Raw genomic sequence first — 19,278 nt, 5'->3', positions numbered from 1 at the left:
GGCTTTCTATTTCCCACAAGCGTTGGGGTTGGGGTTAGGCAGCTCGTCAAAGGAGTATTGTGCTGAGGATTTCCGTGAGCGTGCATTGCAATGAGTCTAGTTTACGCTCCGCAACACAATGTTTAGCTATCAACTAGACATATTCAGCATTCCATATTTTCTTCATTCCTTCATTTGCATCCCAATGGGGGACCATTACATACTGTATTTCAGACAACAGGTCAGCTGGGACGTTTAAGACTGGTTTCAAAGCTTCCCCAGTGATGTGTGGGTGCCCTCTTTTCAAAATGTAGACTTTGTTTATTGATAAGATGAAACACAATATTGAATTGGAATCCACTGTGCCAAATCATGTATGCCTCCATCTACAGACTGTTCCCCTTCAATCCCCTTGACCCTTCTTTCTTCCTCTTTCTGCTCTCTCATCTCTTAGCTCCACCCCTCCCAGATCACTTTACCCAATACCTCCTTCCGGTCCAGACAGATCTTAATTCTCAAAGGCTGCGTTTACACAGGCTGCCTAATTCTGATATTTTGCTCAATTATTGAGTGGCAAATTATCAGAATTGGGCTGCCAGTGTAAACACAGCCAATACCTATTTATGCAGAAACAGTAATAGCAGTGACAGTAACAATAACAGTAGTACAGTAGTAACAGTAACAGTAGCAGTAACAGTAACAGTAGTAACCGTAGTAGCAGTAACAGTAGTAACAGTAGCAGTAGTAACAGTAGTAACAGTAGTAACAGTAGCAGTAACAGTAGCAACAGTAGCAGTAACAGTAGTAACAGTAGCAGTAACAGTAGTAACAGTAACAGTAGTAACAGTAGTAACAGTAACAGTAGCAGTAACAGTAGTAACAGTAACAGTAACAGTAGTAACAGTAGCAGTAACAGTAGTAACAGTAGCAGTAACAGTAACAGTAGTAACAATAGTAACAGTAATAGTATTAGCAGTGACAGTAACAGTAGTAACAGTAACAGTAGTAACAGTAGCAGTAACAGCAGTAACAGTAGTAACAGTAATAGTATTAGCAGTGACAGTAACAGTAACAGTAGTAACAGTAACAGTAACAGTAGTAACAGTAACAGTAGTAACAGTAACAGTAGCAGTAACAGTAGTAACAGTAACAGTAGTAAAAGTAACAGTAACAGTAGTAACAGTAACAGTAGTAACAGTAGCAGTAACAGTAATAGTATTAGCAGTGACAGTAACAGTAACAGTAGTAACAGTAGCAGTAACAGTAGTAACAGTAACAGTAGTAACAGCAGCAGTAAAAGTAGTAACAGTAGTAGCAGTGACAGTAACAGTAGTAGAACTAACAGTAGTAACAACAGTAACAGAAAATACTGTGTAAACAAATAATAATGGCACAGTGTGAAGTCTGAAACACTTTCCCCAGGAAGGAACCACCATTTTTGGCTGTAGGGCGAAGAACTGCAAAGCAGCAAAAAATACATCTGTATTCAAGAGTTACAGCCAGCCACAACGCTTTCCGAGCTCATTGGGCCTCATTAAATGATTTCCTCTGCTTCCTTGATGCGGAGCTCATTAACAATTTTGCAACTTTGTGCCCCAGATGTACGATTAGCGACTTCAAAAAGTTTACGCAGAACTCCTGACAGCAGCAGTCTTGAAGACGAGACGCCTAACAGAACTCAGAATGTGAGATGATAGGATCACAGAGGTATCGCGTTTCTGGCTCTTTTCATGTTAGCCCTCCTGCTGACTTACTGAACAGTGGTAATGAGGAGATACCGAAGAGACATCACCTCATCCCCCACTGTGAATAGTAAAGGAATAGGCTGTTATAGCCCTCCCATCTGCAACTGCCTGTACAGTGACATTAACTCGTCGTATTTTGTGGGGAGAATGATGAGACAAAAGGGAAAACGTTTCAGTTTTGGGCCAAAACACCACCATGATTAAGAGAAACGTTCATATTAAAGTTATTTTCAACAGTTGAAGACATAAGTCAAATGGCCAATCATCTGGTGCCTGTACAGTAGCACAAACCAGTCATGTGGGGGATTGATGGGTCTACAAAAAATTATTAGGTTCCAGACCAAAACTCTGATTTAGAGAAACATCCAATCAGAGATGTCCAGTTATGTCAATACTTCCAAGACATAAATCGAATTGCCAACCAGCGTGACGGAAGCTAAAGGGGCGCGGGGCTGGCATTATGGGGGGAGGGTCATTCTGTGGCCATCCATGCCAGTTTCAAGCAGCTTTTGGCACCACATCCATGGGCTCCCAGGGAGGAAGGAATCACTTGGCCTCCAGGAGCAGGGCCACTCAGGCAGCCCATTGGGCTCCATGGTGAATGAGGAGGTGCCAAATTGGCCCACAGACAGACAACCATGGTGCACTTCACCGTGATGTCAGCATTCATAATGAAATCAAAGATACATGCCCATACCCAAGCAGCCAATGGGCATAAACTGTGCACCTTGGTCCGAATTAAGGTATTCCAGAAGCCTGCATTGTCCATATAGCGGGGAGCTGTTGTGAGGGGATATAAGGACATAAGCCAATACCTCTCATGCTCTAGTCCACCTGTCAGTCTACTGGCTGGCCTGTGAGACGAGGAGGGAGGGGCTGTATCAGGACCCGTGTCTAATCCACTTTAGGATAATCGCTTCACGCTGTGTAATCTCCACTGAGCAGCACAGGCCTGGCGCTGGATTTGACAATGAACTCTGACGGCTACTCATTTGATCCGCAGCCAAGTCAGAGCTGAGCATTAACGAGACTAAACCCAATGCCTGCTTACACGAGGTGTGAGGGAGGAGGGAGATGGGGTGGGGTGTAGGGGGGGTACCAAGGTCCCTAAACACATTACGTAATGTCTAGTCTCGTAAACAACCCTGGAAATATTTTTTTTACAGTGAAGCCCAGAAGTACTAGTTGTTTACGGGCTAACTTCAGGTTATAAATTGCTATGAGCTGTCTCTGCTTGGAATCCATGAAGCGGAGCGGCTAACTACGCTGAAACAAATGTTGACTCGAAACGTGTAAAAATTGAAAAACACAGCTCTTCATCTTGTATCTGACCGTGTGAAAGCGTATCAACGACTAGAAGAGGAGGTGAGAGGAGGTGAGATGCCAACAGATGAGGAGTGGAAAAAGAGCAGCTTGCGCTGTCTACGTAGATGAAAATGCATGGCTTCCAATGAGCATGACTTTATACACTGCCTGTCAGATAGAGTAGCAGACCAAAACACCCACACTTACTCATCCAGACTTGTTGTAATCCAGCAGAAAATGTTGTTTCAGCAAACTCATAGATTAACAGACATTCTTCTGTTAGATTGGTTGCTGAATATGAGTACAGTACGTGTGTTTGAGGGTATCTGAGAGTGATTGTGTGTTTTGCATTAGATCAACACACCATTGTCTTAGTCAATCAGGACAATGAGCCTTTAGTCAATAGTAGAAAGGTGAGTTGATTTAGCTTCACAAAAAGGCAGTTGATTTGCAGAAGGAATCTCCCCTAAACAAAATGTTCCCATCTTGTTCCTAGGCCTCTCATCGCACTGATTCACACAGATACCCAAGCCCTCAAAACACAAACTTTTTCCAACACTTTTTTCTCACAAATCGACCCCCATTCTGTGAGCGGAATGTTCTCCACACAGATTATCACCTCCGAATGTCGTTGACCACTCTCCTCACTTTCCAAATCATACTCACAATTTTTACACACTGATACAGCCTGTCACTCACTCGATGAGAGGAATGCTCTCATCTCATATGGACCGGGATTCATAAAATGCCAACGGCCTGGGAATCGGTGAGACGGGTCTCACACACAAGCCCACATCGGTGATGTTATCTTGACCTTTTACTTTAGACCAGCGTAACACCAGCATAACAAATAGGCTTCAGCAAAGTGTCCTTTGTATAAACCACACCCACCCACGCCCAAATGACATCCCAAAAGGGCTCTTCTGAGAATACAGTGAAACTCACAACGAATTATAACATTAGGAGTCAAAACTACAGTTGTAGTCGGAAGTTTACATACACTTAGGTTGGAGTCAATAAAACTTGTTTTTCCACCAATCCACAAATGTCTTGTTAACAAACTATAGGTTTGGCAAGTCGGTTAGGACATCTACTTTGTGCATGACACAAGTTATTTTTCCAACAATTGTTTACAGACAGATAATTTCACTTATAATTCACTGTATCACAATTCCAGTGGGTCAGAAGTTTACGTACACTAAGTTGACTGTGCCATTAAACAGCTTGGAAAATTCCAGAAAATGATGTCATGGATTTAGAAACTTCTGGTAGGCTAATTGACATAATTTGAGTCAATTGGACGTGTACCTGTGGATGTATTTCAAGGCCTACCTTCAAACTCAGTGCCTCTTTGATTGACATCACGGGAAAATCAAAAGAAATCAGCCAAGACCCCAGAAAAAAAGTAGACTTCCACAAGTCTGGTTCATCCTTTGGTGCAATTTCCAAATGCCTGAAGGTACCATGTTCATCTGTACAAACAATAGTACGCAAGTATAAACACCATGGGACCACGCAGTTGTCATACAGCTCAGGAAGGACACGCGTTCTGTCTCTTAGATATGCATACTTTGGTGCGAAATGTGCAAATCAATCCCGAAACAACAGCAAAGGACCTTGTGAAGATGCTGGAGGAAACAGGTACAAAAGTATCTATATCCACAGTAAAACGAGTCCTATATCGACATAACGTGAAAAGCCGCTCAGCAAGGAAGAAGCCACTGCCCCAAAACCGCTAGAAAAAAGCCAGACTACAGTTTGCAACTGCACACGGGGACAAAGATCGTACTTTTTGGAGAAATGTCCTCTGGTCTGATGAAACAAAAAGAGAACTGTTTGGCCATAATGACCATCATTATGTTTGGAGGAAAAAGGGGGAAAGCTTGCAAGCCGAAGAACACCATCCAAACCGTGAAACACGGGGGTGGCAGCATCATGTTGTGGGGGAGCTTTGCTGCAGGAGGGACTGGTGCACTTCACAAAATAGATGGCATCATGAGGTAGGACAATTATGTGGATATATTGAAACAAGATATCAAGACATCAGTTAAGTTAAGCTTCGTCGCAAATGGGTCTTCCAAATGGACAATCACGCCAAGCATACTTCCAAGGTTGTGGCAAAATGGCTTAAGGACAACAAAGTCAAGGTGTTGGAATAGCCATCATAAAGCCCTGACCTCAATCTTATAGAAAAATTGTGGGCAGAACTGAAAAAGCGTGTGCGCGCAAGGAGGCCTACAAACCTGACTCAGTTACACCAGCTCTATCAGGAGGAATGGGCCAAAATTCACCCAACTTATTGTGGCAAGCTTGTGGAAGGCTACCCGAAACGTTTGACCCAAGTTAAACAATTTAAAGGCAATGCCGGCAAATACTAATTAAGTGTTTGTAAAATTCTGACCCACTGGGAATATGATAAAATAAATAAAAGCTGAAATAAATCACTCTCTCTACTATTATTCTAACATTTCACTTTCTTAAAATAAAGTGGTTATCCTAACTGACGTAAAACAGTTTTTAATAGGATTAAGTGTCAGGAATTGTGAAAAACTGAGTGTAAATGTATTATATCCGTCCTGTTTGGCACTGTCCGGGGGTGTCATCGGATGGGGCCACAGTGTCTCCTGACCCCTCCTGTCTCAGCCTCCAGTCTTTATGCTGCAGTAGTTTATGTGTCGGGGGGCTAGGGTCAGTTTGTTATATCTGGAGTACTTCTCCTGTCATTTCTGGTGTCCTGTGTGAATTTAAGTATGCTTTCTCTAATTCTCTCTCTCTTTCTCTCTTTCTTTCTCTCTCTTGGAGGACCTGAGCCCTAGGACCATGCCTCAGGACTACCTGACATGATGACTCCTTGCTGTCCCCAGTCCACCTGGCCGAGCTGCTGCTCCAGTTTCAACTGTTCTGCCTTGTTATTATTCGACCATGCTGGTCATTTATGAACATTTGAACATCTTGGCCATGTTCTGTTATAATCTCCACCCGGCACAGCCAGAAGAGGACTGGCCACCCCACATAGCCTGGTTCCTCTCTAGGTTTCTTCCTAGGTTTTGGCCTTTCTAGGGAGTTTTTCCTAGCCACCGTGCTTCTACACCTGCATTGCTTGCTGTTTGGGGTTTTAGGCTGGGTTTCTGTACAGCACTTTGAGATATCACCTGATGTACGAAGGGCTTTATAAATACATTTGATTTGATTTGATATGGCTAAGGTGTATGTAAACTTCCAACTTCAACTGTATGTTACACCAATGACATAGTACTACGACCAGACCAGTCTGTTACTCTACACTTCCTGATACCTGAAGATACCATGCCCCTGACTCCACATGGTAACAATTTTACCATCAAGCAAAAAAGATACCAAAGTCAAAATGAAAGAAAGTCCACAATCCCAAACGGTCCTACCTTTCCCATCCCTGGGGTGTCCTTGACTTTTGAACCGGCCCGGAGGAGGCATGGCGGCACGGCAGGTGGGGACAGCTGCAGGGCGCCGCTGAAGCCACCTGTGTAGACCAGGGGCTCGGCAGGTTCGGGTGGAGACTGGAGCTGAGGCTGCTGGGGCTTCTTCCGCTTGGACGAGAGGCTGAGCTTCTGGGCGGCCCTGTGGAGAGGGAAAGACGAGTTATGATAAAGAGTGTGGGGCAGTCCAGCGTTTCTCAGAAATCTTCATGACAGTGTTCACCTTACTTGAGGATGATTTAACACTTGAAATTAACATATAGGTTCCCTTGATATGTATACACCCTTGAGGCCTTTTTTAGATAGCGGCCATGTTGAAAGGAGCATATTCATGGACCATCACTTTTTAGTATATACCCTATAAGCTAGGCTGGAAAACACTTCAAAAGGTTGCTCCATACATCACACATCAAAAAGCAAACTCCTAATATTACAAAGTCTTCAGAGCCCATATCGGAGAGTAGTATTGACTTAATAATTCCATAGCTAGGTCGTGTCCTCAAGACTTTTATAAAACATTATCAAGAGTGAACAGACACATTTTGTACAGTATTGATCAGCTGTCTGGAATCCAAGGTCATTATGCTGTCATCATGCCTGCAACTAAGTACGACTGGTGTTCTCAGTCTGCATAAGTAAAGGTTCACACACAAACACACACTCTGTTGGAGACGCACCTATTGGCAGACACACACACACACACACACACACACACACACACACACACACACACACACACACACACACACACACACACACACACACACACACACACACACAACACACAATCTGTTGGAGACGCACCTATTGGCAGACACAAACATACACACTCACACACACACATACACTCATGCCAGAGGGGGGTCAGAGTACATCCTCGTCTCCTTTCAGCTGTCACTGTTGCACATTGAACACTTTGCCCTGGCCTGCCTTCAAACAGCCGCGCTACTTTCCCCCTGTCAACAAGACAGCTGCTTCATGTCAGCCCTCTTCAGACAGATGATTAAGGTCAGCAGTGAGGGGGAGTGGAAGTCCACATGTTTAATAGAGTCCAGGGTTTGGACCAGTGTGTTATGTATGCTGTTAGAGAAGTCCAGGGATTGGACCAGTGTGTTATGTATGCTGTTAGAGAAGTCCAGGGATTGGACCAGTGTGTTATGTATGCTGTTAGAGAAGTCCAGGGATTGGACCAGTGTGTTATGTATGCTGTTAGAGAAGTCCAGGGATTGGACCAGTGTGTTATGCTGTTAGAGAAAGTCCAGGGATTGGAACAGTGTGTTATGCTGTTAGAGAAAGTCCAGGGTTTGGACCAGTGTGTTATGTATGCTGTTAGAGAAGTCCAGGGATTGGACCAGTGTGTTATGTATGCTGTTAGAGAAAGTCCAGGGTTTGGACCAGTGTGTTATGTATGCTGTTAGAGAAGTCCAGGGATTGGAACAGTGTGTTATGCTGTTAGAGAAAGTCCAGGGATTGGACCAGTGTGTTATGTATGCTGTTAGAGAAGTCCAGGGATTGGACCAGTGTGTTATGCTGTTAGAGAAAGTCCAGGGATTGGAACAGTGTGTTATGTATGCTGTTAGAGAAGGTCCAGGGATTGGACCAGTGTGTTATGTATGCTGTTAGAGAAGTCCAGGGATTGGACCAGTGTGTTATGCTGTTAGAGAAAGTCCAGGGATTGGAACAGTGTGTTATGCTGTTAGAGAAAGTCCAGGGATTGGAACAGTGTGTTATGTTTGCTGTTAGAGAAAGTCCAGGGATTGGAACAGTGTGTTATGCTGTTAGAGAAAGTCCAGGGATTGGAACAGTGTGTTATGTTTGCTATTAGAGAAAGTCCAGGGATTGGAACAGTGTGTTATGATGTTAGAGAAAGTGGAAAATAATAGGTCTGGAGGTACATGAAGACATATCGCTAGGCTCCACCGTTGACAGTTAAGCCATGAATGAAAGATAGAAGATCCAGGTTGCGTCCAAACCACATCCATCAACTTAACCAACACATGAAACGTCTGGGTCAACCCACGGGGGGGGTTCAGTTCTAGCTGTTCGCCAGCCGGGGCACTGTGAGAGTGAGCTCTGGAGTGAGATCGAGAGAGAGAGAGAGAGAGAGAGAGAGAGAGAGAGAGACAGAGCGAACGAGAGGGTTTTGGAATGCCCTTTTGAGTTTTACATAATGCATGTCATGCCAATAAAGCACCTTGAATTGAGAAAAAGAGAGAGAGTGGGGCTGTCTGTGTCTGTCCCGGCAGGGGGTCGATGTACAAACTCCGCTCTCAGCGCATCTGTACTCTTACTCCTCACTTCCCTCCTGTCCCTCTTTCTCTCTGTCCCTGACTTTCCTCTTTCCTTTCCATTCGTCTCTTTCAGACACTTCACCAGAACATAATCAGGGAACACCGTGTAATCACACCCTCCATGAAGGACACAGCACAAAGCTCCCCTGAGAATCGCCTCTATGTGTGCTGTCCTGTGTTTGTGTGTGTGGTGTGTGTGTGTGTATGTGTGTGTGGTGTGTGTGTATGGTGTGTGTGTTTGTGTCTGTGGTGTGTGTGTATGTGTGTGTGGTGTGCAAGTGTAAGCGCACATTTATGTGTGTGTGTGTGTGTGTGTGTTAGGGTGTTGGTGCTTGAAATACAATGTGGAAAACACACAGACAAAAAAGGGAATGAGTTGTGGGAGTAAGAAAGTGCGTGTCTGAGGTGTCTTTGCATGTGAGGGTATGTATCTTACGTGTGTTTGCATGTGTGTGTGTGTCTGTGGGACTGAAAGCTCAGGTCCCACTAGGAGAGAATAGATTGTGTGTGTGTGGGGGGGGGTGTAAGTGAGTGCGTGCGTGTGTAAGTGTGTGTGCGTCAGACAGAAAGGATGGAGACAGTGCAGTGCTGGCAACAGAACTCATCGGCGCCAAACTGATCCTGAGGGACAGGGTTGCAGCTGAAACAGTCTGCCTCACAAATGGCACCCTATTCCCCATGTAGTGTATTACTTTTGCACCCTCCCTCCCTCTCTCCCTCCCATAGGGCTCTGGTCAAATGGAGTACACTTTATAGGGAATAGGGAGCCATTGAGGACATTGAAAATGCACAGTGAAAGCCTTATTATGCAGTCTATGTGTATGTTAAGGCAAAGTAAATGTTAGTTTTTTAATAAAGCCAACAGAGGACTCTGAAGTGAACGTAACACTGTATCTGGGGAGAAAGACGCTGACATTTACATGTACATCTACAGTTCATTATATTGGCAGTGTTTGTTTAGGCGGGGGAGAGGAGAGGGGGAGAGAGAGAAGCAGGAGAGAGAGAGAGAAGCAGGAGAGAGAGAGAGAGAGAGAGAGAGAGAGAGAGAGAGAGAGAGAGAGAGAGAGAGAGAGAGAGAGAGAGAGAGAGAGAAAGAGAAGAGCAGGAGAGAGAGGAGTAGGAGAGCGAGAGAGAGAGAAGGAGAGAGAGGAGCAGGAGAGAAAGGAGCAGGAGAGAGAGAGAGGGAGAGAGAGGAAGAGAGGAGAGGGGAGAGAGGAGCAGGAGAGAGAGATACCGAGGGAGAGAGAGAGAGAGGAGCAGGAGCAGGAGAGAGGAGAGGGGAGAGAGGAGCAGGAGAGAGGAGAGGGGAGAGAGAAGCAGGAGAGAGAGAGACAGGGAGAGAGGAGAAGGGAGCAGGAGAGAGGAGAGGGAGAGGAGCAGGAGAGAGGAGAGGGAGAGCGAACAAGGACATATAAGAGGGAGGGGGGCAGGAGAGGGAGAGGGAGAGAGAGGAAGAGAAGGAGGAATAAGGGGTGGTATCCACAGCATCCACCTTTGAAGACAAAGCCTTTACCTCAATCACCTTGACTGTCTGTGAAAGCCCCATCCCCTCACTATCCCCCCTACATCTACCCCATTTCCCCCTGGGCCCACTCACACAAAGCGCTCCACTCTCCACAACCACAACACTGGGAAGAGACCCACCCACACTATATTACCAACAAGAGACCCACCCACCCACACTATATTAAAAAGAAGAGACCCACCCATACTATACTACCAAGAGACTCACCCACACTATACTACCAAGAAGACTCACCCACACTAAATTACCAAGAAGAGACCAACCCATACCATATTACCAAGAGACCCACCCACACTATATTAACAAGAAGAGACCCACCCACACTATACTACCAAGAAGAGACTCACCCATGCTATACTACCAAGAAGAGACTCACCCACACTATACTACCATGAAGAGACCCGCCCACACTATACTACCAAGAAGGGACATTCTCACACTATACTACCAAGAGACTCACCCGCACTATACTACCAAGATACCCACCCACATTAAATTACCAAGAAGAGACCCACCGATACAAAACTACCAAGAGACCATCCCAAACTATACTATCAAGACACCCACCCACATTATACTACCAAGATACCCATGCACACTATACTACCAAGAGACTCACCCACACTAAATTACCAAAATGAGACCCACCAACACTATACTACCACCAAGAAGAGACCATTCCACCATATACTACCAACAAAAGACACACCACACTATCAGAACAGGAATTGGACCCACCCACACTATACTACCAACAACAGACCAACCATACTATAAGACCAAAAAGGAACCCACCCACACTACACTACAAAGAAGAGACCAACCACACTACACTACAGAGAAGAGACCAACCACACTATACTACAAAGAAGAGACCCACCACAATATAAAACAAAGAAGAGACCCAACACAATATATTACCAAGAAGAGACCCACCACACTATATTAACAATAAGAGACCCACCACACTATAAAACAAAGAAGAGTCCCACCACACTATAAAACAAAGAAGAGACCCACCACACTATATTACCAAGAAGAGACCCACCCATACCATATTACCAAGAAGAGACCCACCACACTATACCACCAAAGAGACCCACCACACTATATTACATAGAAGAGACCCACCCACAATATAAAACAAAGAAGAAACCCACCCACAATATAAAACAAAGAAGAAACCCACCCACACTATACTACCAACAAGAGACCCACCACACTATACTACCAACAAGAGACCCACCACACTATAAGACTAAGAGACTCACCCACACTATACTACAAAGTTACCCACCCACACTATACCACCAAGAAGAGACCCACCCACACTATGAAACCAATAAGAGACCCACCACACTACACTACCAACAAGAGACTCACCACACTATATTAACAAAATACCCACCCACACCATACTACCAAGAGACCCACCAACACTATACCAACAAGACCCCCACCACGCTATATAAACAAGAAGAAACCCACCCACACTATATTAACAAGAAGAGACCAACCATACTATAAGACCAAAAAGGAACCCACCCACACTCCACTACAAAGAAGAGACCAAGAGACACACCACACTATATTACCAAGAAGTGACCCACCACACTATATAACCAAGAAGAGACCCACCACACTATAAAACCAAGAAGAGTCCCACCACACTATATTACCAAGAGACCTACCACACTATATTACATAGAAGAGACCCACCACACTATATTAATAAGAAGAGACCCACCACACTATATTAATAAGAAGAGACCCACCACACTATATTAATAAGAAGAGACCCACCACACTATAAAACCAAGAAGAGTCCCACCACACTATATTACCAAGAGACCCACCACACTATATTACAAAGAAGAGACCCACCACACTATATTACCAAGAGACCCACCACACTATATTACCAAGAGACCTACCACACTATATTACATAGAAGAGACCCACCAACACTATATTACCAAGTAGGGTCAATTTGTTATATCTGGAGTACTTCTCCTGTCCTATTCGGTGTCCTGTGTGAATCTAAGTGTGCGTTCTCTAATTCTCTCCTTCTCTCTTTCTTTCTCTCTCTCGGAGGACCTGAGCCCTAGGACCATGCCCCAGGACTACCTGACATGATGACTCCTTGCTGTCCCCAGTCCACCTGGCCATGCTGCTGCTCCAGTTTCAACTGTTCTGCCTTACTATTATTCAACCATGCTGGTCATTTATGAACATTTGAACATCTTGGCCACGTTCTGTTATAATCTCCACCCGGCACAGCCAGAAGAGGACTGGCCACCCCACATATGCTCTCTCTAATTCTCTCTTTCTTTCTCTCTCTCGGAGGACCTGAGCCCTAGGACCGTGCCCCAGGACTACCTGACATGATGGCTCCTTGCTGTCCCCAGTCCACCTGACTGTGCTGCTGCTCCAGTTTCAACTGTTCTGCCTTATTATTATTCGACCATGCTGGTCATTTATGAACATTTGAACATCTTGGTCATGTTCTGTTATAATCTCTACCCGGCACAGCCAGAAGAGGACTGGCCACCCCACATAGCCCGGTTCCTCTCTAGGTTTCTTCCTAGGTTTTGGCCTTTCTAGGGAGTTTTTCCTAGCCACCGTGCTTTTACACCTGCATTGTTTGCTCTTTGGGGTTTTAGGCTGGGTTTCTGTACAGCACTTTGAGATATCAGCTGATGTACGAAGGGCTATATAAATAAATTTGATTTGATTTGATTTGATATTACCAAGAAGTGACCCACCACACTATAAAACCAAGAAGAGACCCACCAGACTATAAACCAAGAAGACCCACCACACTATACTACCAAGAGACCCACCACACTATATTACATACCAAGAGACCCACCACACTATAAAACCAAGAAGAGACCCACCACACTATAAAATTAGAAGAGAACCCACCACACTATATTACCAAGAAGAGACCCACCACACTATACTACAAAGAAGAGACCCACCACACTATACTACCAAGAAGAGACCCACCACACTATATACCAAGAAAACCAAGAAGAGACCCACCACACTATATTACCAAGAGACCCACCACACTATACTACCAAGAAGAGACCCACCACACTATACTACCAAGAAGAGACCCACCACACTATATTATCAAGAGACCCACCACACTATATTACCAAGAGACCTACCACACTATAAAACCAAGAAGAGATATACATTACATAGAAGAGACCCACCACACTATATTACCAAGAAGTGACCCACCACACTATATAACCAAGAAGAGACCCACCACACTATAAAACCAAGAAGAGTCCCACCACACTATATTACCAAGAGACCTACCACACTATATTACATAGAAGAGACCCACCACACTATTTTACTAAGAAGAGACCCACCACACTATATTAGCAAGAGACCCGCCACACTATATTACCAAGAAGAGACCCACCACACTATATTACAAAGAAGAGACCCACCACACTATATTACAAAGAAGAGACCCACCACACTATATTACCAAGAGACCCACCACACTATATTACCAAGAGACCTACCACACTATATTACATAGAAGAGACCCACCAACACTATATTACCAAGTAGAGACCCACCCACACTATAAAACCAAGAAGAGACCCACCAGACTATACTACCAAGAGACCCACCACACTATACTACCAAGAGACCCACCACACTATAAAACCAAGAAGAGACCCACCACACTGTATTACCAAGAGACCCACCACACTATACTACCAAGAGACCCACCACACTATATTACCAAGAAGAGACCCACCACACTATATTATCAAGAGACCCACCACACTATCTTACCAAGAGACCTACCACACTATATTACCAAGAGACCCACCAACACTATTTTACCAAGAGACCCACCACACTATATTACCAAGAGACCCACCACACTATATTACCAAGAGACCCACCCACACTATATTACCAAGAGACCCACCACACTAAATTACCAAGATACCCACCCACACTATATTACCAAGAGACCCACCCACACTATATTACCAAGAGACCCACCACACTATATTACCAAGATACCCAACCACACTATATTACCAAGATACCCACCCACACTATATTACCAAGAGACCCACCCACACTATATTACCAAGAGACCCACCCACACTATATTACCAAGAGACCCACCCACACTATATTACCAAGATACCCACCCGCACTATATTACCAAGAGACCCACCCACACTATATTACCAAGATACCCACCCACACTATATTACCAAGAGACCCACCCACACTATATTACCAAGAGACCCACCCACACTATATTACCAAGAGACCCACCACTCTATATTACCAAGATACCCAACCACACTATATTACCAAGATACCCACCCACACTATATTACCAAGAGACCCACCCACACTATATTACCAAGATACCCACCCACACTATATTACCAAGAGACCCACCCACACTATATTACCAAGATACCCACCCACACTATATTACCAAGATACCCACCACACTATATTACCAAGATACCCAACCACACTATATTACCAAGATACCCACCACACTATATTACCAAGAGACCCACCCACACTATATTACCAAGATACCCACCCACACTATATTACCAAGAGACCCACCCACACTATATTACCAAGATACCCACCCACACTATATTACCAAGATACCCACCCACACTATATTACCAAGAGACCCACCCACACTATATTACCAAGATACCCACCACACTATACTACCAAGAGACCCACCACACTATAAAACCAAGAAGAGACCCACCACACTATACTACCAAGAAGAGACCCACCACACTATAAAACCAAGAAGAGACCCACCACACTATACTACCAAGAAGAGACCCACCACACTATACTACCAAGAAGAGACCCACCACACTATATTACAAGGAAGAGACCCACCACACTATATTACCAAGAGACCTACCACACTATATTACATAGAAGAGACCCACCAACACTATATTACCAAGTAGAGACCCACCCACACTATAAAACCAAGAAGAGACCCACCAGACTATACTACCAAGAGACCCACCACACTATACTACCAAGAGACCCACCACACTATAAAACCAAGAAGAGACCCACCACACTATACTACCAAGAAGAGACCCACCACACTATAAAACCAAGAAGAGACCCACCACACTATACTACCAAGAAGAGACCCACCACACTATACTACCAAGAAGAGACCCACCACACTATATTACAAGGAAGAGACCCACCACACTATATTACCAAGAGACCCACCACACTATATTACCAAGAGACCTACCACACTATATTACATAGAAGAGACCCACCACACTATATTACCAAGAAGTGACCCACCACACTATATTAGCAAGAGACCTACCACACTATATTACCAAGAAGAGACCCACCACACTATATAACCAAGAAGAGACCCACCACACTATATAACCAAGAAGAGACCCACCACACTATAAAACCAAGAAGAGTCCCACCACACTATATTACCAAGAGACCCACCACACTATATTACCAAGAAGAGACCCACCACACTATACTACCAAGAAGAGACCCACCACACTATATTAGCAAGATACCCACCCACACTATACCACCAAAGAGACCCACCACACTATATTACCAAGAAGATACCCACCCACACTATATTACCAAGATACCCACCCACACTATCTTACCAAGAGACCCACCACACTATATTACCAAGATACCCACCAACACTATTTTACCAAGATACCCACCCACACTATATTACCAAGAGACCCACCCACACTATATTACCAAGAGACCCACCCACACTATATTACCAAGAGACCCACCACACTAAATTACCAAGATACCCACCCACACTATATTACCAAGATACCCACCCGCACTATATTACCAAGAGACCCACCCACACTATATTACCAAGATACCCACCCACACTATATTACCAAGATACCCACCCACACTATATTACCAAGAGACCCACCCACACTATATTACCAAGAGACCCACCCACACTATATTACCAAGAGACCCACCACACTAAATTACCAAGATACCCACCCACACTATATTACCAAGAGACCCACCCACACTATATTACCAAGAGACCCACCACACTATATTACCAAGATACCCAACCACACTATATTACCAAGATACCCACCCACACTATATTACCAAGAGACCCACCCACACTATATTACCAAGATACCCACCCACACTATATTACCAAGAGACCCACCCACACTATATTACCAAGATACCCACCCACACTATATTACCAAGATACCCACCCACACTATATTACCAAGAGACCCACCCACACTATATTACCAAGATACCCACCCACACTATATTACCAAGAGACCCACCCACACTATACTACCAGGGGCCTACTCAAAAGGGTGCAAATGTTACTGAACTTTCAGATGTAATTATATTATGTAGAATTGACATGCTTCATTGACACCTTATTTGAGAACTCCTTATTAATATTAATGATCTTGAATCCAATTGGTTATGAAGGTTGTTGTTACGACTGGTTTCCTAAAGGTGTTACGACTGGTTTCCTAAAGGTGTTACGACTGGTTTCATAAAGGTGTTATGACTGGTTTCATAAAGGTGTTATGGCTGGTTTCATAAAGGTGTTACGACTGGTTTCATAAAGGTGTTATGACTGGTTTCATAAAGGTGTTATGGCTGGTTTCATAAAGGTGTTATGACTGGTTTCATAAAGGTGTTATGACTGGTTTCATAAAGGTGTTACGACTGGTTTCATAAAGGTGTTACGACTGGTTTCCTAAAGGTGTTCCGACTGGTTTCATAAAGGTGTTATGACTGGTTTCATAAAGGTGTTATGGCTGGTTTCATAAAGGTGTTATGACTGGTTTCATAAAGGTGTTATGGCTGGTTTCATAAAGGTGTTATGACTGGTTTCATAAAGGTGTTATGACTGGTTTCATAAAGGTGTTATGACTGGTTTCATAAAGGTGTTACGACTGGTTTCCTAAAGGTGTTACGACTGGTTTCATAAAGGTGTTATGACTGGTTTCATAAAGGTGTTATGACTGGTTTCCTAAAGGTGTTATGACTGGTTTCATAAAGGTGTTATGACTGGTTTCATAAAGGTGTTATGGCTGGTTTCATAAAGGTGTTATGACTGGTTTCATAAAGTTGTTATGACTGGTTTCATAAAGGTGTTATGACTGGTTTCATAAAGGTGTTATGACTGGTTTCATAAAGGTGTTACGACTGGTTTCCTAAAGGTGTTCCGACTGGTTTCATAAAGTTGTTATGACTGGTTTCATAAAGGTGTTATGACTGGTTTCATAAAGGTGTTATGACTGGTTTCATAAAGGTGTTATGACTGGTTTCATAAAGGTGTTATGGCTGGTTTCATAAAGGTGTTATGACTGGTTTCCTAAAGGTGTTATGACTGGTTTCTAAAGGTGTTATGACTGGTTTCATAAAGGTGTTATGGCTGGTTTCATAAAGGTGTTATGGCTGGTTTCATAAAGGTGTTATGGCTGGTTTCATAAAGGTGTTATGACTGGTTTCATAAAGGTGTTATGACTAGTTTCCTAAAGGTGTTATAACTGGTTTCCTAAAGGTGTTATGGCTGGTTTCATAAAGGTGTTATGACTGGTTTCATAAAGGTGTTATGGCTGGTTTCATAAAGGTGTTATGACTGGTTTCATAAAGGTGTTATGACTGGTTTCATAAAGGTGTTATGGCTGGTTTCATAAAGGTGTTATGACTGGTTATCTAAAGGTGTTATGACTGGTTTCATAAAGGTGTTATGACTGGTTTCCTAAAGGTGTTATGACTGGTTTCATAAAGGTGTTATGACTGGTTTCATTCATATTTGCAACAGACAGAGTTTCACCTCAATGATATAGAATGTCAGATAGAAATACATGATGTAGAACAGACATGCTTCTCTGTCATGTAGAATCGAGAATCATATAAGCTCTATTCGTCATGTTTCTATTTGCAACAGACTGAGAGTTTCACCTCACTGATACAGAATGTCAGATAGAAATACATGTTGTAGAACAGACATGCTTCTCTGTCATGTACATTCGAGAATCATATAAGCTCTATTCGTCATGTTTCTATTTGCAACAGACTGAGAGTTTCACCTCACTGATACAGAATGTCAGATAGAAATACATGTTGTAGAACAGACATGCTTCTCTGTCATGTACAATCGAGAATCATATCAGCTCTATTCGTTACGTTTTGAGATGAGAGAGCACGCAGCATGTGCCAGACTGTGGGGTGTGTCAGCAGACCAGGCAGCTCCTCGAAGGGCCTTTTTCTCATTCTGGTCTCTATTCTCTCCTCGGGAAAGTGGTTGAGTGGCCGAGGAGAGTGTAAATTTGTTTAGTGGGTGAACGGAAGAGTCCTCCCCACCTCGATAGCCACGTTTCATGGAGGATAGTCGTGCGTGTCCTACCTGAGTCCTTCACGGAAGAGTTTTGATATCTGCCACACCCCCTTTGAAGCACTTGTTGTTTTCTCAAAGGAGAAAAGCATGCAAACATTTTTTTTTAAATGCTACTTTTTATTTTATATATCTATAAAATCTCTTGTAGAACTAACAAGTGCATTTTCATCCACGTTGCTTCTTCCTCGCCACCTCTCCTCGATTACCTTTGACATTTTTCAAGATAAGGCACGATTGGAAGGAGGAGAGAGAAGACAGGGGTTGAGCAAATCCAATTGAGAAAAGGCCAATGACTCAGCCACTATCAATACCACGTGTCCTCGCCCCTGTGGGATCATATGCTCCGGAGTGAAGGTTCCCTTAGGTACAGATCTAGGATCAGCTTCCCCTTTCCCAATCCTAAACCATTAGTGGGGAAAATGCTAATTTGACCCAAGATCAGGGTCTAGGGGCAACTTCACCCTGCTCCCGATCACTCAACACAGAGGTATCCCCATTGGCTAAT

The 19,278-nt window shown here is 43.8% G+C and overlaps 1 protein-coding gene across 3 annotated transcripts in view; it reads right to left on the bottom strand.

The window, feature by feature from the left end:
• kif26aa (kinesin family member 26Aa) overlaps positions 1-19,278 on the bottom strand; it is a 182,723-nt gene that overhangs the window by 38,624 nt on the left and 124,821 nt on the right. For all 3 annotated transcript variants that reach the window (XM_052471316.1, XM_052471317.1, XM_052471318.1), the window contains one exon: positions 6,431-6,626. In XM_052471316.1, the coding sequence (XP_052327276.1) occupies positions 6,431-6,626 (196 nt within the window). The remainder of the gene's footprint in view (positions 1-6,430; positions 6,627-19,278) is intronic.

Source organism: Oncorhynchus keta, chromosome 19 (assembly GCF_023373465.1).
Source record: "Oncorhynchus keta strain PuntledgeMale-10-30-2019 chromosome 19, Oket_V2, whole genome shotgun sequence".
Lineage (NCBI taxonomy): Eukaryota > Metazoa > Chordata > Actinopteri > Salmoniformes > Salmonidae > Oncorhynchus > Oncorhynchus keta.
This window is presented reverse-complemented; position numbering and strand designations above follow the sequence as displayed.